Source organism: Cavia porcellus, unplaced genomic scaffold (genome assembly GCF_034190915.1).
Source record: "Cavia porcellus strain 051 isolate PalLab524CR breed Dunkin Hartley unplaced genomic scaffold, mCavPor4.1 scaffold_21, whole genome shotgun sequence".
Classification (NCBI taxonomy): Eukaryota; Metazoa; Chordata; class Mammalia; order Rodentia; family Caviidae; genus Cavia; species Cavia porcellus.
In genome coordinates, this window is record NW_026947504.1 from 35,420,798 (window position 1) to 35,443,023 (window position 22,226).

A 22,226-nucleotide genomic window follows, 5' to 3' on the forward strand; every position below is an offset into this window, starting at 1 on the left:
ATATTCTTAGACTCAGCCTTGGGTTCTGAACACAGCAAACCCTGGATATATTTTCTTAAAATATAAAAGTAAATTGGGAAAAACCTTGCCTCAACTTCTGCCTCACTAGCTAGACGATCTCTGAAAACTCACCTGCCCCTTGCTGTACCCTGCTGTTGGGTCAGGTAATTCAATCTGTCTAGAGGAGCACAAAGCAGGAACCCTGAAAGCGCACACAAACGGGGGCTGTTTATTGTAGAAGCGGGGCCCGCGTCCTCCCTTCCCGATGGCACGTCTCGTCCTAGCCCCCCTCTTCCCAGTCCACACCCTTACTGCGCCCTTGGCCCTGGGTCCCTGGAGATTGCAACCGTGGGAGCCCCGGCCCCGCGCTGCTCCCTCACCGCGACCCGCGCCCTCCTTCCTTCCTCGCCCGGACGGACGCACTTCCGGCGGATGTGGGGGGGCGGCCCCCGGAAACGGAAGTGAGCGGCAGGGCGGGCTGACGGTAACCGGACCGTGAGGCTGCTCACAGAGCGGGTGAAGATGGTGAGTGACCCCCCGGGCGGCCCGAGTCCCAGGCGGGCTGGGTGTGCTGGCCCGGCAGAAGCAGGCTGCAGCCGCTCAGCTCGGCTTCGGCTGGCGGCTGTGACGTGGGAACGAGGCCCGCCGTGCGTCCCGTGAACTGTCGAGTCACGGGCTTAGCGTGAATCGTGGCTGCCTCCCAGGCCTGCCTGGCCGGAGCGCTGGCCCCGCGAGCAGAGGCTCTGCCCTGTCCCGTTCTTACCTGCCTTCGATCGGTTTGCATGCTGCTTTCTCCGAGACCCTCAGCGGGTCCCTGCCTCTTTCTTGCCCGTAGCTGTCGCGCAGCTGACCAGGGCAAACCAGAAAGCTCGATGGAGCTGCGGACCGTGCTGCCCCTGATGGTGACCTCTGGGACCCCCGAGGTTCAAGCCCTGCTTCCCTTCCCAATCTCCTGTCTCTCGCAACAGCTTGATAACCAACCCACAGCGCTAGGTCACGTTTGTGTAATTTAGCCTTACTTTCACGTTTCCCCAGAGTTCGTGACAGGCCATGTGTTGAGGGGGAAGAAAGTCAGTTATTCCTCATTAGTTAGCATTGTTACTGCGTTTCTTCTGTCCCCCTTTGCGCCTGTCTGCCCCTCCCCAATCTCTCTTTTCCCTTTTACTTAAAAGTTGTGCTATTTGAGAAGATGCTCGAAGCTCCATTGCCACTGACTCAGATACAACGCTGCTGGTAGGCCACTTGGCCAAATCTAGAAAGTTTCTTTTGTAAATTACCGCTAATCACGGTAAAGAAGTTTGATAAACATTCTCAAGTGTTATTAGTATTCCATGTTTGTTTTAGACCATTACTTTATTAGAATTCTTAAGTACTAAATCCAGTATTTTGCAGAGAGAAGTTGGAAAGGTGATAATACGGGTAAAAGCCCCAGAGAGCAGGATTCCTGCTTTCTTGGTGCATAGAAGTTATTTTTGTCACACAGTAAAGGAGCCTGGCAGGAGGAGGATGCTCACAGAGGATAATTTAGATAGTAACATTTGGAAAGTTAACAATGACACAACTCCACTTCTGGAAGGAGTTCAGCCAACTGGTGCAGTGAGTTAGAGGACCAGAGAGGTGTGTGCTTTGGCAGTCACAAAGGTTGGTGATAGTCCACACTAGGTTCCAGATTCTTTTCCATTAAGCTCCTGTATGTAGGGAAGTGGAAACCTGGTGTGCTGGTTCCTGAGTTCCAGACTGAGGACCTTGGACTTATTCTTTAGGCATTGATAGACCAATGAAAGGATTTTGTTTTGTTTGTTTTTAGTAGCTTTTCTAGGGGAGGTTGTGTGCTTTAGGAAAACCCTGATATGCTGTACTGGAAAATGAGTCCAGTGCAGCATGATCCAGTAGAATGCTGTGAGAGCCTGGTCAAGGGTGGGAGAGTGAAGAAACCACGGACATGATAAAGTATCTGATCAAATAAGACATACAGATGAAGTTAGTTAAAAGATGGTTCCTTAGAATCATTTAGAATAACATAAGATTAGATACCAAACCACCAGTTTATTTCATGTTTTTTGCAGAATTGTAGGAGTATTGTAGTTGTGTAGTCCTAGTTTAAAGTCAGTATTTTTATTTTGCTTGTTAGTGTATCTGCATTAGATTAAGCCCTGGGAGATTGACCTGTGTCTCCAGCACCAAGCAGAGTACCTAATACACAATAGGTACTGTACATATTTGGTGATTGAAAGTACAGATTAATAGTTTTGTAGGGTGACAATGTATCTGTTCCAAATGTGAGCCGGGAGTGGGGGCCTACACCTATAATCCCAGCACTTGGGAGCCTGAGGCAGAAGAATCCCTGTGAGTTCAAGGCCAGCCTGGGATACATAAGTTTAAGGCCAAACTGCACAAGTGAGGCCCTGTCTCAAACAAAACAACCAAATGCATTTTAAAAATTTTTTACGTTGCTCTAATGGATAATATTTTTTTTCAGTAGACAGTGTCATTCTCATAGAAATTTCTTTTTTCACTTAGCTTCTGTGACTGTTTTTTCCTAGTTTTCCTGTCTCTTCTTACTCCTGTTTCTTTTTTCTTCTGTCTTGTCCTCAGGACAAGGTGTTCCTCAGGATTCTGTCCTCAAAATGTTTTCATTCTCTGTGAATGGAGGGATCTTTAAAACATTAAATAAAGTGATCTTTTCAGTGAAACCAATAGAATCAGTCCTATCATAACCCTTTAGAGGCTATCAAATTTAGAGTAAAAATTAAATTTCTTTCTGTATAAGACTTACATGTTTTGATTTTGCCAGCCTTCTGTCTCACTCATCTGTGTATTTAGCCAATCAAACTGCCCATAGCCTGTCCAAAACTGCTAATAGCTTGTTCATTTATGTTTTGTACCTTTATCCTTGTTACTTCCTATTTCCTTTCTCATTCAGGGTCCTTCTGCCCCTAAATTTGAACTGTTCATTGCAGCTTGTATGTCCATCATAATTTTGAAGGCACATTTCTACTGGTCAGACTGTTTGAAGGCAATAGTCCTTCTTTCTTTTCTACTTAAATAATGCTTTTTACGATAGGTATTCTCTGTGTATGTGTGTTAAATTATCTCATATCTAACAGTGTTTTTTATTTGTGTTATAGAATGCCAGAGGACTTGGATCTCAGCTAAAGGACAGTATTCCAGTTACTGAACTTTCAGCAAGTGGGCCTTTTGAGCATCATGATCTTCTTCGGAAAGGGTACGTGGTAGAGTTGTGGGTTTGTCTTTGTTGTAATAAAATATTTCTTTGAATTTTTTTTTATTTGTCACATAACTCTTTAAATATTTTGATAGGCCATAAGTGTATATTTAATTGAAGAAGTACCAATAAAACATACCCTGACGGGGTAGGAGGGAAAGAGGCCTAGGTGTTTGCAGTCACCTCTTCTGCGCATCAAGACAGACTAAGAAAATGAATAGGCAGCCCCATAGAGAGCTGAGGACAGCTGGAACTACATCGTGAGACCCTGTCTCCAAAACACTAAAGAAAACATTTGTTTCTAGATGTAGAATATTTAGCACAGATTTTAGAGGGTTTCCTTTAGCAACTGACGTCTTGGTTACCAATATCTATAATAGATACATTTAAAAGCCGTGATTATACAGAATATTTGGCTACTTTCTTGTGGTAGTAGTCCTTTGAATTTTAACAGATCTTAATTTCCGTTAACTATTACCTTAAATTAAATATGGAGTCTTTTACTTCCCCCCCCCCAAAAAAAATCCCCCATGCTATACTACTGTAATCATATTTGGGGAAGGGTAGCTGGGTATGGAACCCTGTGCCTCATGCATGTTAAGCATGGGTTCCAGCGCTGAGCTGCATTCTCAGCTCTTTTGCCGTATTACTATAGTAGTGTACTCTTGGCAAATACATTAATGAGCTTGGATATTGAAGTGATATGTAATCTCCCATTTAAATTTTTTTCTTCTAGTTTTTCTTCTGTGAAAAATGAACTGTTACCAAGTCATGCTCTTGAATTATCAGAAAAAAATGTAAGTTCTTGTATGCGTGTTTTTCTCCCCTCATAGGAAATACTTTCAGGAAAGCTATTGTGGTATTGTTTTATAAAGCAATTCTGATACTGAGAATTCAGTCATGAGCCCTTATTTTCAGTTGTAATTTCATAATAGAATTTTAAAGTATCACTGCACTTTACTTAAGTTCCCTTTCTGTACATCTTTTTCTGTATTTTTCTAGTTGGCAGTTATACTCTCACACTTTCCCCTGTGTTAGTCTGGCCTTTAGATCTGGAGTACTGGTATTTTTCTCAGTGGTACATATTAAGAGAACTTGGGTTATGGCAGGTAGGCTTTTTAAAAAATTCTGTGGTGCTGAATTTATCTTCCATATTAAAAGCTTTTAGCATGAGTTGTGTAGTTGAACTACAAAAGCATCACATTTATTAGCTAAATAAACTTGTATAAACTGCTCGACCTAGGTTTTAGTTTGGAGAATTAGTAATGGCTTACCCCTTGCCGTGTTTGTGGCCTCGGGCAGCTCTCTAGGATTGGGAGCACCCTTGGGACAGGGATGGGAAATGACCCTTATCATCTGTGCTAGTGGATCTCAGGTGGGGTGGGGTGCTATTTTTGTACCCCATCAGTGTCTGAAAACATTTTTGGTCATCAAAAGTGGCATAGCTGGAAGTGGCAGAGATCATTAATGTTAACATCTATTGGGTAGAATTAGCTAACACTGTTTAACAGTGCTGCCACTGGTGGAGAATCGCTGATCCATTTGTAATGTCTTCCCAACTAGATTCTGGGATAGACTGTTTCTCCTGTTGTGCTGTTCATCACCATAGTCTAATTTTGCACATGTTTTCTGATTTACGCATCAGTTGATAATTGTAGTTTAATAATTACAAGTTGGATGCATTTATCCTATCTATATGAGTTCAATTTTCCTACATAAAACTACATTTATACCTCAGGAGAACAACTATTAAAAGGAAGCCTTCACTTAAAACACCATATCATAGGCCCATAGTAAAATGCAAATTTTCCTAAGAACCACCTGTTTTGCTGGGTCAAATTAAAGTAATTAAAAACTACAGTGCTGACACTATACTTTTTATAACTATTTTTTATTAGTACATATTTATGATACATATTGATCACATTCCTCAAGGAATTTGTACCTGTACATATTATATCTTAATTCTTTTTTCTCCATTTCCCTTCCCCTACCTTCAATCCTTCTTGCCCTTCCAGTTTACAAAAGCTTTGGTTCCATTTATTCCCTTTCATTCTCTTTTTTTTCTTTTCCTTTTCTTCCTACCCCTTTCTGTTGCTTCCCTTCCTATTGGAATTCATTCTTCCTACTTAATAAAAGTCTGTCCTCCATCATACTTCTTATATACCCTTTGGTTTCTCACACAAGAGAAACAATGCAATATTTAAACTTGTGTGTTTGTCTGTTTCACCAAAGACTGCTCTCGAGATGCACCCATTTTCCCACAGTGACTCGTTCATCCTTCTTTATGGCAGAGTAGTACTCACCTGTATATAACTAGCACATTTTCTTTATCCACTTGGATCTTGATGGCATAGGGGCTGTTTCCAAGACTTAGCTGTTACAAAGTGTGCCGCTGCACACATGGGTGTGCATGTATCCCTGCGGCATGATGCGTTTAACTCTTTCAGGAAGATAGCTGGAAGGGAAGCAGCTGGGTCAGATGGAACCTCTAGCAGCAGTTTTTGAGGAAATCTCTACACTGGGTGCAGCAGTTTGCACTCCAGTAGCAGTGAAGAAGGGCTCCTTTTTCTCCCCAACCTCACCAGCATTTGTCACTGGCTGGCTTTGTCGTCACTCCCTCAACCCCGTACTCTTTTATTGGTACATTTTAGGTTAGACATAATAATGACATTCCTCAGGGAATTTGTACCTGTGATGATACATCTTGCAGCTGCTTTTTTTCACATTCCCCTCTCCTGCCTTCAAGCCTTCTTCCCTTTATTTACTAAAGCTTCGTTTCCTCCTATTCTCCTTTCTCATTTCTTGTCCCTTCCTTCTTCGCCCTCCCCCTCTCTTGTTTCTCTTCCCATTTGAATATTTTCTTCCCATTTCCCAGTATCTAGTTTCTCTTTTGGGCTGACACCTTACTGTTAAACTTCATATATGTGGCCTCCAGTCATGTCCCAAGTAGTCTTTAATCTCTCGGTAGATTTTCAATGAAAATGATTTTTTTGGATAACCATTAGAAAAGAATCTTAAGAGAGTAGAGTGTACTAGAAAATAACTGCAAGAAGTCATTTTCCTATTTATTCATATCTTCACCTTCATAGCATTCTATTTGTGTATCCTATTATCATCATTAAGAGCTATTTTAGTTCAGCAGCACAGGCACCAACCTGCCAAACACAAAATACTGAGTTCGAGTGCCTGTACCAAAAAAAGAGCTATTTTAAGAAAACTTTTGTTTTAGAATACAGAGTCAAGTCGATTTCATTTTGCCTGAAAAACATTACATTAGGATCTGCATTTCTTAAAAATAGTATCAGTGCTTAGTAAAAACACAATTCTAAAAAAAATTGCTCATTAGTACCCAAAACAAATTGAATAGTCTTCTCCAGAGGATTTTCCCCCCTGAATTAATTATCACAAGAGTGGAGTTTAAATATTGAAGTCAAACTCACATATTAAATATGTGAGTTTGAGCCCTGAAACCAAATAAATATTGATGTTTAATTAATAAAATACTGTAGTGGTTTGATTACTGTATTTCTTAGTGAAATCCTTTGAAATATGTATTTTCACACTCAAGTTCACAATTTTTGTCAGTCCATGTGAGATATCCTGATCTCAGATTATTTGCCTTTTCTTTGCGTTAAGGAGTTTTATAATACTTCTGATCAAAAGCACTGAAATATTCTTATGCCTTAAGTACTTCTGTAATATGAAAAGCACTTTTTTGTTTTATAAATTCAAATTTTAGAAAATAATTTACAATAGTAAAGTATACCTGCAAACTGGATAACAAACATATAGATATGACTGTTCTAAAATTTGTCATGAGAAATTAATCAAAGTGCTTTGTTTTTATTTTAGTTATAGATACACTTTTGTGTAAATATTGTGTTATATATGTATCAATTTGTAGTTCCAGCTCAACCAAGATAAAATGAATTTTTCCACCCTGAGAAACATCCAGGGTCTCTTTGCTCCTCTGAAATTGCAAATGGAATTCAAGGCAGTACAGCAGGTGAGTTTGGGTATATGTTACTTACACGTCCCATGTGGGTTAATAGCAGTGTTAAGGACTCTTCCATTTTCTGTTTTCCTCCCAGCTTTCAAACCTTACTTTCTCTGTATCTTTAGTCTGTTTTACTTCCTGTTTTTTAGGATATGGATATGATTACTTCTTCAGAGAGGAGAAAAGTCATTAAGTGAGAAACTTCAAATTTTAGACTATGTCTAAACTTGCCTGGATGTACTTTCATGTTTTTCAGATTTTTTGGGTTATATTGAACTTAAGCTCCCTATAGGAATATCTAGATGGTAGCCTTGAGATGCAGTTTGTATGTACCTGTTGCTAAGGAATAAGTAATCAGTACTTGAAAGACATCCTTCCAAGTGCATAAGACCCTTTACTATGCTTTGAAATGTGTCATACAAACTACTTCCAAAGAGTTCTGCTTATCAGTAATCCCATCTATGGGTGACACCTTCAGTCTCTTTCTCTTTGCTCTGTCTCATCAGCCACTTTCACATTCTCTCAAATCCAAATCTGTAGCAAATTCTGTTGCAGTAAGTGTGCTTTTGTTTTGCAAGTTGAGTGGGTGCTTTTTGGTTTCTTTGGTGGTTTTGTTTTTTGAAACAGAATCTTGTTAAATTGCCTAGGTTAGCCTGAAACTGTGTTCTCCTGCCTCAGCCTCACAGGTACTGGAATTTACAGGCCTATGCAACACACTTGGTTCAAGTTGAGCTTGAAAATGGTTGCCTGTGTTTGCTGTCTATACTCCTCTGTCTCCTACTAACCCAGCCCAGTGGTTTCTGGCTCCCATTAAACCAATGAACATGCACCTAAGCAATACAGGCATTTCTCTGCCCTCATTTAACTTGAACTTTCTGTGGCATTTGACACTCAGGGCTCCTTTCTTCTTTTGATTTTTAGATCACCGTGTTTCCCCTTCTCTGAGACTCTGAAGTCAGTTGTCTCTTGGTAGATTCCTTTTGTATTGTCTGTTCCCTGACATTCCAGTTACGTATGTTTATACCACAGTTTAGGTTTTTGCCTCACCCTATTTTCCACCTATTTCTGTTACCTTAGTTACCATTTATATGTTGATGACTCCAAAGTTACAATTCTCACGAACTATAAGCACAGTACATTCTTTTCCAGTTGGAAATCCCACCGGTACCTCAGGTTTCATATGTAGAATTACACAATAATTCATTATTCCTCATACACCCTATCATGTTTCAGTAAGTTTCAGTCTAAGGCAGAAATCACCACACTAACTTGGTTATCTCAGGCAGTGCCTCATCCCCTAATCCTCACCCACCCCACCAAAATGAGTCCACCGATGCTTGATCCTCTCTGCATTCCTACTGCATTAGTTCTCACTCCGTGCTCCAGTCAGATTACTGCAGTGCTCAGCGCAGCTGTCTTTTCATCCCACTGTTCATATTCCAGCAGAATAACCGGGTAAACCACAGGGCTGATGATGTCACTTGCTTGGCTTTGCATGAAACCCTACTCCTTGAGGGGCTTTGAGAATGGGCTTCTTGTTTGCTACCATAGTCCGCACCTTCTGGACCACCAGCAGTTTTCTGATTATGGTCTTCGACCTTTTGGTTTTCCCAGTGCTAGTGTGGGTTTCTTTCTCTGACCTAACTAAAATCACATCATTTTCATTAAATATTTAATGCTACAGCTATACTGGCTAGTTATTCTGGAAGCCTCTTTGAGTACTTTTTTCTATGAATAAAGTTCTAAAAAGAGCTTGGCTTCAACTCAGCTGACTTGAGTCTGAATCTCTACCATCTAGTCTTAAAAATTTCAGTAAGTTAAAGACCTTTCTGAGCCTCTGCGATATTTTTGTTTGTATGTTTTTAATGTGAAATGAAGAGCAGTGAGGATTATTCTAAAGATTAAGTGACACATGTTTAGCGTATAATTGTTAACTTCCCTTTTTGTGAGCTACATTGTTTGTATTTTGGGCCTAGTTTCGTATACTTTTTAATCCAAAATTGTTGCCCAAAATTTTGAGCCTTTTTTCCCCTGGCATCCTTTTATAATGCTTATTTATCAAGATATTTAACAGCTCCTACTCACTGCTGCTTTTCATGCCTTCTCGGGATTGTATTGCTCATCTAACTACCTGCCAAACCCTACTCTGTCTGGTTTAATTTATAGGCTTCTGTTTCTGTTTCTGCCTCTTTTTCCCACTTCCTTTTTTTTTTTTTTATTTTGCTTGACAGTCAAGAGAAATTTTCTTCATACTGTATTTAAAAACTGTAACTTGCTGTGCGTGTTGATGCATGTCTGTAATCCCAGAACTGTGGAGGACCGTTGTGGATTTGAGGCCAGCCTGTATGATCCACACATAGTGAGATGCTGTCTTAAAAGATTTTTTTTAAAGTGTAGTTTTATGGGCCATTAGGAATTGAAAATCTATAGTCTGGGTACATTTTAGCAGTGGGAAAATTGGAATCTTATCACGCTGTTTTAAATTCTCAGTAAGATTAATTTTGAAATCTTACTATCATTTAGTTACTGACTACCTATGACTCCAGGTACTCTTCTGACAATACTCGAAATTGTCTTCATTGACTTCAGTTATAACTATACTGGAAAACCTCTAAAGAACAGAAAGACTGAAAATTTAGTTTGGCTACATTAAAGTTTGTTGAATACTATCTTAGTTACTTTTCTCTCATTGCTGGGGCAAAATACTCAACACCTAAAATGAAGGAATGAAAGGCTTATTTAGCTTACAGTTTGTGGAAGTTTCAGTCTATACTCAGCTGGCTCCAAAGCAGTATGGCATGGCTGAAGGGCAGCAGCTGTTCATGGCAGCTGTGGCAGATAGCAGAAAAAACCAGAGCAAAAGGGCAAAAGGGAGAGCAAGCCTCTTTCCCTCCCTTATGCACCTTTATTCCATCCCTTGTGCCCCAGGTCAAGCACAGCACTCATACTGCCAGTCCCAGCATCAGACAGTGAACCAATCACAAACACTAGAGTCAGCCACCTTCAAAAGCTCCACCTGCCATAACCGTATGAGGCTTTTGGGGGACATCCAGACACAAATCATAACATAGTATGTGCCATTAATTATCCTTACACATACTTTATACCCGTAGTACAGCTTTGAGAAAAGTTGTAGTATTCAGGTTTTACAGGTGATGAAACTGAGGCAGTGGTGGGTCAGGTTGCATAAGCCATTTGTTAAACTTGAATCCAGATCAGTCTGTCTTATAACTGTTTTGTCTGTTCTCTATACTTAGATCCCAGTTCATGATATATTTATTTAACATTTGAAAAATATAGATACGACAGTAGTTTTGGAATGGCATTTAAGGTGTTTTTAAAAGCTTCCCAAGTGACTTTTACCCGCGTTTCTGGTTACCACTACTGTTTCAAAAGGTCATGCCTTTCATTTGTACTATGAGCAGTATAAAGCAACATACAAAAAATGAAGTGATTGTTTACAAAGTAGAAAAATGTTCTCAGTTGGAGTTTCTTCAGGAATATAATCATCTAATGTATCGGAAGGCAGCCTTGTGCTGGGCTCTGGGATTTTGTGTTTCACCATATGGTGTGTGCTATAATTTGTAGTCTTAATAGGATTATTAAGGGTTAATGCAAGCTACAATTTCAGTATCTTAATATATTTTTTAAAACATTTTGAGAAATTTTTAAAAACTTGGTTTGTATCTAAAACATGAACTGGTATCTCTCACATCCCCCCAACCCCCTACTGGTTAAATTCCCATTTTATTCATTTTTGAGAATTTTTCAAGTAAAGAGTGAAGAGCCTGAAAGTAGATATATATGCTGGGGTTTTTAAAAACTGATGCATATCTGTGATACACAGTAATTACCTTCATCTTGGCAGATTGGTGCATATACACATTGCATCTTAAGCCATGTTACTCTTCCTTCCCCTGCATTTTGATTTTTTCTGATCTTATCCTTTTCTCTTTCTCAAAGGTTCAGCGTCTTCCATTTCTTTCAAGCTCAAACCTTGCACTGGATATTTTGAGGGGTAATGAGGAGACTATCGGATTTGAAGATATTCTCAATGGTGAGTGTCACTCAGCACCTTTTTACCAAGCAAAACAGAACCCTATCCTGTGGCGCTTACAGCCAATTGAACTCGCTTGCTCTTTATTGACAGAGGTCTGGAGAAACTTGATGAAAATAACTGTCCCTTAACTCTTTTTAAAACTGAACATTTTGTATGAGCAGTTCTGAGATATAAACCTTTTATTCAAGTTAGAGTAGCCATTGAGTCCATATCCTGAGCATCAAGTCTGAGCTGTAGCAGTCTGCTACACCATTCCTAGAGTGACTTACAAAATAACTCTTCTACTGTTCATAGTATTTGTGGGACAAATTTTTAAAATGACTGGAAACAATAAGATTAAAGTGATCTTTTAAAAAAAAAATAGCCCTCTCAAAATGAGTTTTGAGCTACTATAAGTGATGCGTAAGAAAGAGAATCCTGTCATTCTTAACAGAATTCCCTCAGTAATTGTATCACACACAAGGAAAATGACTTTTAAGTAAATCAATGCATGCAGCATTCTCTCGTGATTTCTGGACCAAGGAGGATAAACAGGTACAGTCCGGGGCAGCACTGCCTCTGCTTGTCGAGCACAGCAATGCAGGAGAAACACAGAAACCCAGCAGGATTAAGTCTTACAGTTTCGCTTGGCTGCTAGTGTCCAATGAGGACTGCTGTGCACAGTGGAGTCTAGCAGACCTCCTTTGGAGTCTTCCTAAGGGGACATCTCAGATGTAGGGAAATCTGAGATTCCCAGGTCATTTAAAAGAAGTAGGATGCTATTCAGGCCTATACATTCTTAGCTTTTATTTAGTTGTAAAAATGCATTTATTTAAAGATAAATAAATGCATGGATGCTTTTGTAATGCTGGCTAGAGAAAGGAGAAAGCTTTTGAGCATTTATTCAGTCACATATTATGTGTTAAGCACTGGGTTAGGTTCTGAATATACAGTGGTAATCAAAATAAACATCTTTCTAGTGGTAGAGGCAAACATTAAACAGAAAAAACCAAATTGTGATAATGTGGAGGAATAAAAAGACATTAGATGAGGGAATGTAGGTGCCTCTGAGAATATGATACATATTAGTTGATTCCTGAAATTTGCGTGAATTGTTATAGGTAAAAATGGAAGGAAGACTTGATTCGTCATTGTCTATAAACTAAGACCTAAAGAGCCCTGAAGGTTAGAAATCGTACCCTCCTTTCTAGGTAATAAGTTAGCCAGCCATGGTTTCATGGATGCTGTTAGAAGATACAAGATTCCTGGAGACAGAAGACTTTTTACCACTCATGGCAGTCTTAATAGCTAGAGAGTACCAACATTTCCATTGGTTCCATGAGCCCCTTTTCCTATAAGACACCTCAAGAAGAGGATTAGGTGCCACACGGATGTATGGTATATTTTGTTTCAGGAAAGAGTTCTTTGTTCAAGGGACTTAAATTTTATGATGGGCAGTAAAATGTCTGTCCTGTGTTCCTGTCTCCAGGGGCTGTTCACTTTAGAAACAGCCTTGATTCCTGTAGGTAAAACTGATTTGTGGGGCTGGTCAGCATGTTTCTGCATCCAGATGGAAGGCAGCTCATGGGGGTTTTGGGGCTGATGAGTAAAGGGGGTTAAAGTTAATACATTTTTGTACTAAATATGTTTATTTTTTTGTGCAGTGTTCCTGAAAATTGGAATTGTATTACATGTTAAAGTGAAAGTTTTTAAAACATTAATAAAAAGAAACAGTCTTGAACAGACGGTCTAGAGCAAAACCAGTGTTTCTGCTCCCAGAAGTTGTAGAATTGTGAGAGCATTGTTTTCCAGCACAGAGGAGAGCATTTTAAGAAGTGTCTTATGGCTAAAGTATTCTGAGCAAAGTAGAGCGGAATAAGATGAGGTTGGAAAGCTACACAGAAAGCAGATAAACCAGAGCCTTAGACCACAAAGTGAGGTCTGGAGTTTATTTAAAATGTCCTTAAATGGTTTTAGCAGAAATGTGATGTGACACCATTTCACGTTGAGAGTATCTTTTGTTATTTATTCCTTGTATCTCTGAAAGGCAGATTATTAGCTAGAAAGATCGCACGTGGGTGGAAGAATTTTGGAGCTGCCACAACTGCACTTGAGTAGTTTTCCCTTAGTGTCTGAGCCCTGTATAAATTATTAGGGATGATAGTTTTTGCTTGTTCTTCTTTACTAACCCTAAAGTGCTTGGCCAAGAAAATGCTGCACATCTGGGGAAGAGGACACGAGGAAAATCACAAATAGACTTTTTTCCTTGTGCTGGAAGGTGCTTTTCACTCACTCCAGTCCTTTTATTTAGGATAAATAAAGTGAAATTCACAAAGGGACTTGGTCCACCCTCCGTGTCACAGTGAGCTTGGGGCATAGCTGATAACTAGACCTGCAGTCTGCATACCTTGCTGTGGTGGACTGTACTGGTATATTTGGTAACTCATTCTTTATAAAGAAAGTCAGAAGCTTAAAGAGTAGAGTTTAAAAGGGTTGTAGTTAAATAAATATAGTCTCTGCCATAAAATGTAACTTCACCACTAAAACTCAGCCCCTCATGACAGCCTTATTCCCATTTCTCCCCCTGTTCCTTCGTTACCTGCTATGTGATGTTGCAGACTTCTTTCTTGTGTCTTTTGTGCAAATATGTACAGTTAGAAAACATTTAGCACTGCTTTGTGTGTTTTTTAGCACAATTAGTATCATACTGCATGTCTTTGTGTGTGTGTGTGTATTGATGGATCTCATTTTTTTTCTTGCATGTTAACAAAGCAGTGCCTCTATGTCTGTGCTTATTCTTTGTACTTATGTGAGCGAGCATCTTTAGTTCTGGATGCCTGTTACATATAAAGCATTTTATTACTAATAATTATGGCACTATCAGTTGTTGTTCAGGCTACTGAGTGGAGTGATAGATGTGGAGTCTATCAGCTGCTGAACTGTTGTGACAGTGATTTCTTTTCTCTTATGAGATCTAGACAGGAAGCATATAGAGATGCTATACTGCACTATTACTCTCAGCAGTCACTTTTGTAATATAGATTCAGTTTTACAAATTCATTTGGTTTTGTTTCTAGACGAGTGTTGAGAAAGCAAAGGCTTCAGGGAACTTTCTATTGATAATGATTCTGAAAACTTAGGTGTGTTATCCAGTTAAAGTAAGACTTTATATGGCTATAAGCATGAGGGAGGGAAAATCTTGACAGTTTCTTACTCTGGAGTTCTGATTTATGTTTCTGTGTATGCAACAGAGTGGACAACTACACAGATACAGCACTTTTTATAATTTTTTTTTGGTCTTTTTCCTTTTTATCGGTACCAGGGATAGAACTCAAAACTGCCTGCTTGCAAGGCAGGCGCTTATGCTGCTGAGCTAAATCCCCAGCCCCCAGATATAGCATTTTTGCAGTTTAGATTAAGATTGTTCCCAGAGTCATCTGAGAAACCGTTGGAAAACTTCAGAACTGTGAAAAACCTTTTCAGTCTGTTCTCTCAATCAAGATCGAGAAAGCCTTCCTTGGTGCCATTGCAGTCAGCCCAGCTCTCCCCCAGCCAACCATTCTGCTGTCTGTCACTTTTCACTGTTGTAGATTTTCATGTAAGTGGAATCATTTAATTATCTTTTCTTTTGAGAATCTTCTAACATGTTTTTCCTTTGTTTTCAGATCCATCACAAAGTGAGCTCATGGGGGAACCACACTTGATGGTGGAATATAAACTTGGCTTACTGTGATGTGTGTGCTGTTCGTGAACCAGAGGGGCCGAAACTTGCTGTAGTTGTCTGTTGTTGTAATTTGATGTATATGACATTAAAAGTGCTGACATAAGAATTTTTGCCTAATATCAGTGATGACTTGAAGTTATTTGAGTTTTTGATTTGTGGCTCTGCAACAGTTGAAAGCACTATAGGGAGATGATTTTAAAGCTCCTAATTTGTAGCAAAACAGTGGCCTTCTGTGTCTTTCAAAAAGTATTTCGAGTTAATATTAGAGAATTTCCCATAGGTTCAGTTCAACCTACTATCTAGATAGTCCATCAGTTTGATTATAAATGACTATTACGGGCGTTTGAGCCTATATGCTTCATGGTAACATTTTTTGGAATAAACATGTATACAGAAACACTACAGTTCCTGAATGCTTCTGTTTGCAAACAGAAACATTCAGCTAATTTTGCTTCTGTTTGCAAACTCTGTCATGTGACAAACATAACCACAGCCATCTTCCCCAAAATTGTAAAACAAGTTTATAAACCAAAGTGTCACTGTAACTGATAAGTGACAACACTTAAAATTGAGATAGTAGACGTTTGTTGTGTTTTGGTGTAGATTGTTAGAATACTATTTGCTATATTCATGCTATATACAATTATAGCTCTATATTGGTCCTGTCAGGTTGAAAAGTTCAGAGGCTTTGATTTTGGTCTTGTCTTTGAAGTGAAAGCCACCAGCAGGTATAGATTTAATGGTTGTATTTCATAGACTTAATATGTACTTAATTGCTTCCCAGGCAATACTGTTAAACTCACTTTATTCCTGATTTGCATATCACAAGATACTTCAATTTTTTTAATTATTCAACTATTCATATATATAATACATCCATAAATGAATTCCATAGTTATTTAAATGAATGTTTACCATGATTATTTTTTCCTGTATTTATGAATCTGGTGTATAAAAATTACAGATTTCTTAAAACATTAATAAATGGATCATCTTCCACTACTTCTGAAATGTATTTTGATTTTGAGTTTTAAGGTAGGTATTTATTAGGTAAGTTTTGATTTGTACCATTTGACAGTGTCTGGGGACATTGTGGGTATTCACACTTCAGAGGTGGGCTACTGCTGTCATCTAGTGGGTAGAAACCAGGAATACAGCTGAGCACCCTGCAGTGTACAGGCATCGATGTGTGGTCACAGCAGCAAAGAGAAGACACTACAGGAAAATGACTTTAAAAACTCATAATCTATACTAACACAGTAGCCTTTACATCTTAAAATATTAATCATGAATATTATAGATCTACATGTACAGTTTGCTCCCTACACCAAAGAATTACTCAGTTCAAAATGTCAGGATTGCCAAGTTTGTTGAACCTTGGAATAAGTCAAATGTTATTTAAAAAGAAAATCTCTTCTACTCTATTGTGATTCAACTTGACATTGGCTTTGTCAATACAGTATTTGTTAACCCACATTATACTTAAATGAGAAAACACAAAAACTCGTTGTTTTTAGATGTACTGTACTTTAAACTAGTTGGAGATTTCTGTGCCTTGTATCTGAGAATATTTTAATAGGTTCCTTTCCTGACCAGTAGGGGGTACTATGAAATTAACAAGTATAGTTTAAATGGAAAATCAGTTTAAATTTGGTAGTGTTGAGTAATACTTAACTTTCTGGTGAACTTTTTGTTTCTCCTCTTTTACTTTCTTTGTATTTATACCAGTAGGCCTCATCTTTTGATGCATGTGAAAATCAACTGGGAATCTTTTGAGGACATTTTAATGTCAGGATCTGAATCAGAAATTTCAATAGGATTAGCCCTGGATTCCAGGAAGTATATTTTTGGAAAGTTCTCCAGAGTTGAGAATGTTTGATTTACATGATTTGTCTCCTTTTTAGCTTGCTTTGCCTTTGTACTAGGAACATCCATTAGTTTACTCTTTAGGTGTCCTGCAATGCTATACTGCTGTTTCTCAGCCTGCTGTCTATAGTGTTGCCTGGGAAGTTGTTTGGGTTCCTTCAAAAGTCAGTTGCAGGGCTGGGGATTTAGCTCAGTGGCGTAAGTGCCTGACTGCCAAGCACAAGGTTGTGAGTTCAATCCTGGTACCAGGTGGCTCACACCTTTAATTCCAGCCCTGGATGCTGAGGCAGGAGGATAGTAAGGAGTTCAAGCCCAGCCTGGGCTCCAGGGTGAGCTCAAGACCAACCTGAACTGCCTAGAGAGACCCTGCTCAAAAGGACAAAAAAAGTCAGTTGCAGATTCCTCAGAATTACTTCCAGACTCTTCAATCGGGCATTTTCCTGTGAAGTACCATGATTTTTACTAAAGAATTAGTACTTTACTTGCCACTGCTTTTCTGGAATAGCAGTCTGTGTTCAGGATCTGCTGTGTTCAGTCTGTGTTCAGTCTGTTCCCAGGTTGGTGCCTGATCTAATGAGAACCTGGATGATTCCTACACTGTAGTCAGGCTCACTGGATACTTCTGACACCAGATGACTCAGATTTTCTCTATACAAGAATCAGTGTTGTATGATTTAGTTTGTTTCTGACTTTATCTGGCATTGGAGTCAGATCCTACAGTTTAGCAAGTCCCAGGTCCCAGATGGTAAAATGTGCTTCCAACAGATTTGCTCTAAGTGAGGTACCTACAACCTCCTTGCATGGGCTCAGTAATTTGTTAGGATAGCTAAGAACTAAGTTAGAACTAAGAATATGTTTACCTGTGTATTATAAAGGGCATTTCAAAAGATAGCTGGGTAACCACATGGAGGTGACAGAAGAAAAGCTTGGGGCGTCCATCCTCCCTGAACACAGCTTCCTTCCACATGGTCACCAACCTGAAGATCTGAAATCCGTCTTTCAGGAAGTTTTACAGAAGCCTGTTCATGTAGCAGTGATTAATTATTAGCTTAATGTCTGGTCTGTCTCCTTTTCTTGGAGGCGAGTTGGAAGTTCCAAGCTTACCACAATATCAGCGCTTGATTAAAATTTACTAACCTTAAATGATTAGCAGAGAGCAAGTCCAAAGGGGATGCAATCCAATGCCATATTCAATTTTTTAATATGTGTGAGTACAAAGTGGATTTTGCCTTCTGGAAGTGTTGGCTTGACACACAAACTGGCATACCATGATGTGGTCTCCACACTCCTTCCTCTGTCCTTGAGGTATATATTTTTCATTATTTTTACTCTGCTGTGGGTATTCTCTTTAGGAGGTTAGCCAAACCCAGCCCCTTGCTCACCTACACTTCGGCATCTCTTCAAGTGCACACATTCAAGAATCTGAAAGACAATTGGCTGGTGGCACAGGCCTTTAATCCCAGCACTTGGGAGACTTGAGGCAGAAGGTTCAACACAAGTTCAGTGCCAGCCTAGGTCACATAGTGAGTTCAAGGCCAGCCTGAACTACATAGTTCAAGGCCCTATCTCAAAAAAACAAAAATAACAACACAAAAAGAAAACTAAGAATGTTAAAGACGGTCTGATGAAAGCAAATGATTGTGTGGTGTGTAAACTTCTGCTGGGACCTACATTGGATATGTTTTTTCAAGTACACAAAATACATATTAATTAAATTTTGACAATTAAACCAAAAATGAGGTCACATCAAGGATGAGGCTTGGGTCAGTAGGAGATCAGAGAGAATTCTGCTTTAACTTTGTCTATTCTTACTTATTTTTGAAGAGATGAATTGATTTTAACCCAAAACTAAAAAATCAGCCTTTTTCATTTGTTTTCTGTACTATATAGAAATCTTTCAGAAGTTAAGATTTTTTTAAACAACTTTTTATTTTAAAAATTTGAAACTTAGAGAAAATGGAATAAACACTATGAAATACATCCATTACATCCTCATGCATACACCAAGGATATTTTTTTCAAGAAGTCCACAAATTCGGCAGTAGGGACTTACCATGTCTTTTCAGGAGTCACGCAAAGTCACGATGTCTTCCTCGAGCTCGGTCCCAGTCAGTAGTGCAGCGTCTTTCTGCCTGGCTCACTCTTCATAGTAGGGAACTACACAGGCTCATGCTGCACGAAGCTGAGATCCCAGAGGTCCTCAGCATAGGAGAGACTCCCAAACTTCTGTGCATACACCGCAGAAAGAATCACATGAAGGTTTTTCAAAACACAAGGTTGCCCTACCACACCCCTGGAGCTTGTGATGGAGTTAAAACCTGAGAATGTATGTTTCTAATGAGTTATTAAGATGAGACCAGTAACTCAGGCGACACACCCCAGCAACCACAGGTGTAGAAGAAAGAAACCAGCTTGAAAGACAGGAATTACATAAATGCCTTCTTCATTTGCTGTTTTCCCCAAAAACACCAATATCATCTTTTAAATTTAATTTTATTGAGGTTTACTTTACGCAAGACAATATTCTCATTGTATACAGTTCATCGTTTACACAAATGTACCCAACTGTAGGACCACCATCCCAATTAAAATAAGACTGTGCCCATCCCCAACAATTCTTACCTTTTCACTGTCCGCTCTACTCCACACCAAGAACAGCCTCTTACCTGCTTTCTGACACTCACCACCGTTTTGTTTTGAGAATCTCATATAAACAGGATCATATGGTATGTATTTTGGGGTCTTATTTCTTTTGCTTGATATGTTTTTAAATTTTTACATCTACATTGACTACATCAGTAGTTTGTTCTTTTTTGTATCTTAGTAGCATTCTATTATAGATATCTACCATATTTTATCAGGTCATCTATTGAAGGACATTTGGGACACTTCCAGTTTTTGGCTAGTATAAAATCATTTACTTACAAGCCTCTGTAGGGATGTGTTTTCATCTGTCTCAGGCAAATGATCTAGGAGTGGAATTGCTGAGTTATAGTAAGTGTAGCATTGTTCAATGTGCTTGAATTGCTAGCAGCATTTAGGGTTGTCATATTTTAACTTTAGACATTATGGTAAGCATGTGGTGGGGTCTCATTATGGTTTTAATTTGCATTTCCTTAATGACTAATGTTTGAATATTACCATATTTTATTTATTTTTGTCTTTTTTAAACAGGGTCTCACTATGTTCAAGGTCTGGCCTTGAGCTTACTTTGTAGCCCAGGCTGGCCTTGAACTTGCAAAGATCTTTCTGCCTTGGCCTCCTGAATGCTAGAAATTACCATGTCTTTTTAATAACTTTCCTCCAGTTCCTCCAACCCCATGCTGCTCTAAATTAGTTTGTCTCACTGAATTGTAAAAGTCATCTATATATTCTGAATAGAGTTAGCATCTGTCAGATACATGACTACAAATATTTCTGGAGTCTTGGTTTGCCTTTTCATTTTCTTAAGTGTGTATTTCAAATGCCAAAATTTCTATTTGCAGTAAAATCTAATGTCTCCTTATATATGTGTTTTATATCTTTGGGGTTCCATTTAACATTTTTTCCTAGCCCAAGATTAAAAATTTTTCTATTATGTTTTCTTCTAGAAGTTTTGTATTAACTTAAATATCTTAACACTGTTGAACCTTCTTATTCATGATGATGTTATATCTTTCTGTCATGGTTTATGTCAGTGGCCTCCAAGCTTCATGAATTATGGACTGGACCAAATCTAGTATTTGTGATTGGTTCATTGTCTAGTGCTCGGATTGGTGATGTGAGTGTTTCACCCGCCCAGGAGTGGAGCCAGGATGTGATGTAAGGGTGGGAGGTGTCTGTCTCTTGTGGGTTTCCGCCTTGCTTGCCCAGCTGTGCCATTCTGCCACTCAGAGCCAACTGAGTATGGACTGAAACCTCCAAAATTCTAAGAAATAAACCTTTCCTTCCTTCACTTTGGGCTTCAAGTATTTTGTCTCAGCAAGCCGAGTGAAAAGTAACTAAGACATTTTCCATTTCTTTAGATCTTAATTTCTCCCATACTCTCTTTTAAATTTTTTGTGTATACATATTTCAGTGTACACAGGTCTTGCACAGATTTTGTTACATGTTTACTTTGTGTTTTATGTTTTTGATGCTATTGTTATAATTTTTAGTCATTTTTGTTGGTATATTAAAATATAAAAGATTTCTGTATGTTGGCTTTTGTTTTCTGTGACTTTTCTGCATTTATTTTATTAGGTGTATTGTTTCTATTTTTTTTAAATGAAGGTGGCAGGCCTGACCTGAGAAACACCTTCCCAATAAAGATAGTGCCCTCTACAAATAGAACTGGTTGCCATAAAGAAATTTAGGACAAGACCTGCAGTTTCCCTGACACCACAGACCCAGCTTTATGTGCACACCTGTGCTGGTCATTGATAGGTTCTGCCAGCCTGGGACTTAGCTATCTCTACATGACATCTGCTCAACTTGTTATCCGGCCCAGTGAAGCAACTTACCTCTCCATGAGTAACTTCTGCATTCTCCTTCTAGTTCCAGAAATAAACCTCCCACATTTTTCCTGGTGCACACCTGTTCGATCCCTAGACTCCACAACCACCCAAGCGCTCCATTCCCAGCCCCCAATAAATCTTTCCATTTCCTGTTTTGCATATGCAGCTGCTCCTTCAAATCAGCTGCTGATGTGTCCCAAACTCGTCCCCCAGTCAGACCTGATGAAATACTCCTACTTTTTTGTTCTCCCCAGAGGCTTCCTGTGTCTCTTCTGCAACCCTCCCGTGCCCGCAATAAAGGCCTCTTTTCTCCTTTTTCTGCTCTCTATCCTGACTAAATCTTACAGTCATCCTTGCTGCTTTGACCTCAAACATTTCACCCGGATTCCTTGAGAGTAAGACCTCCAATCCCCAACCTTTTATATACTTAGCCACCCCTCCAGATATTTGCCAGTGTCACCCTGTTTTCAGCCTGTTGTACTGCCACGAAATTAAATCTGCTCTTTCTCATGGCCTCAGTGTTTGGGTGTTTCCTCGTATGCCGTTAATAGATTTCTTAGAATTTCCTGTCCATATATGCAGATTAAGCAGCTTTACTTTTTCCTTCCCCATCTGCATGGTTTTTATTTCGTTCTCATGTTTTATGACTAGAGTTCTAGTTTGGTGTTGAATCAGGGTTGTGACACTCTAGTGATACAGTAATCCCCTTTTATCCAAGGGATACATTCGAGGACCACCAGTGGAGCCCTTGAACTGCAGACAGTACTAGACATATATACCTATAAAAAAGTTCAATTTATACATTAGGCAAAGTATAAGGTTCATTAAGTAGAATAATTGTAATATACTATTATAAAAGTCATGTAAATGTAGCTGCTCTCTTTAGAATTAAGACT

General features: G+C 39.1%; 1 protein-coding gene across 1 annotated transcript; it reads left to right on the forward strand.

Moving 5' to 3' along the window:
• Positions 1-399: 399 nt before the first annotated feature.
• Pomp (proteasome maturation protein) lies at positions 400-15,991 on the forward strand. The gene is made up of 6 exons (XM_003477409.5): positions 400-525; positions 3,129-3,226; positions 3,963-4,023; positions 7,134-7,235; positions 11,190-11,283; positions 14,931-15,991. The coding sequence occupies exons 1-6, from the start codon at positions 523-525 to the stop codon at positions 14,996-14,998; spliced, it is 426 nt and encodes a 141-aa protein (XP_003477457.1). The 5' UTR covers positions 400-522; the 3' UTR covers positions 14,999-15,991.
• Positions 15,992-22,226: the final 6,235 nt, after the last annotated feature.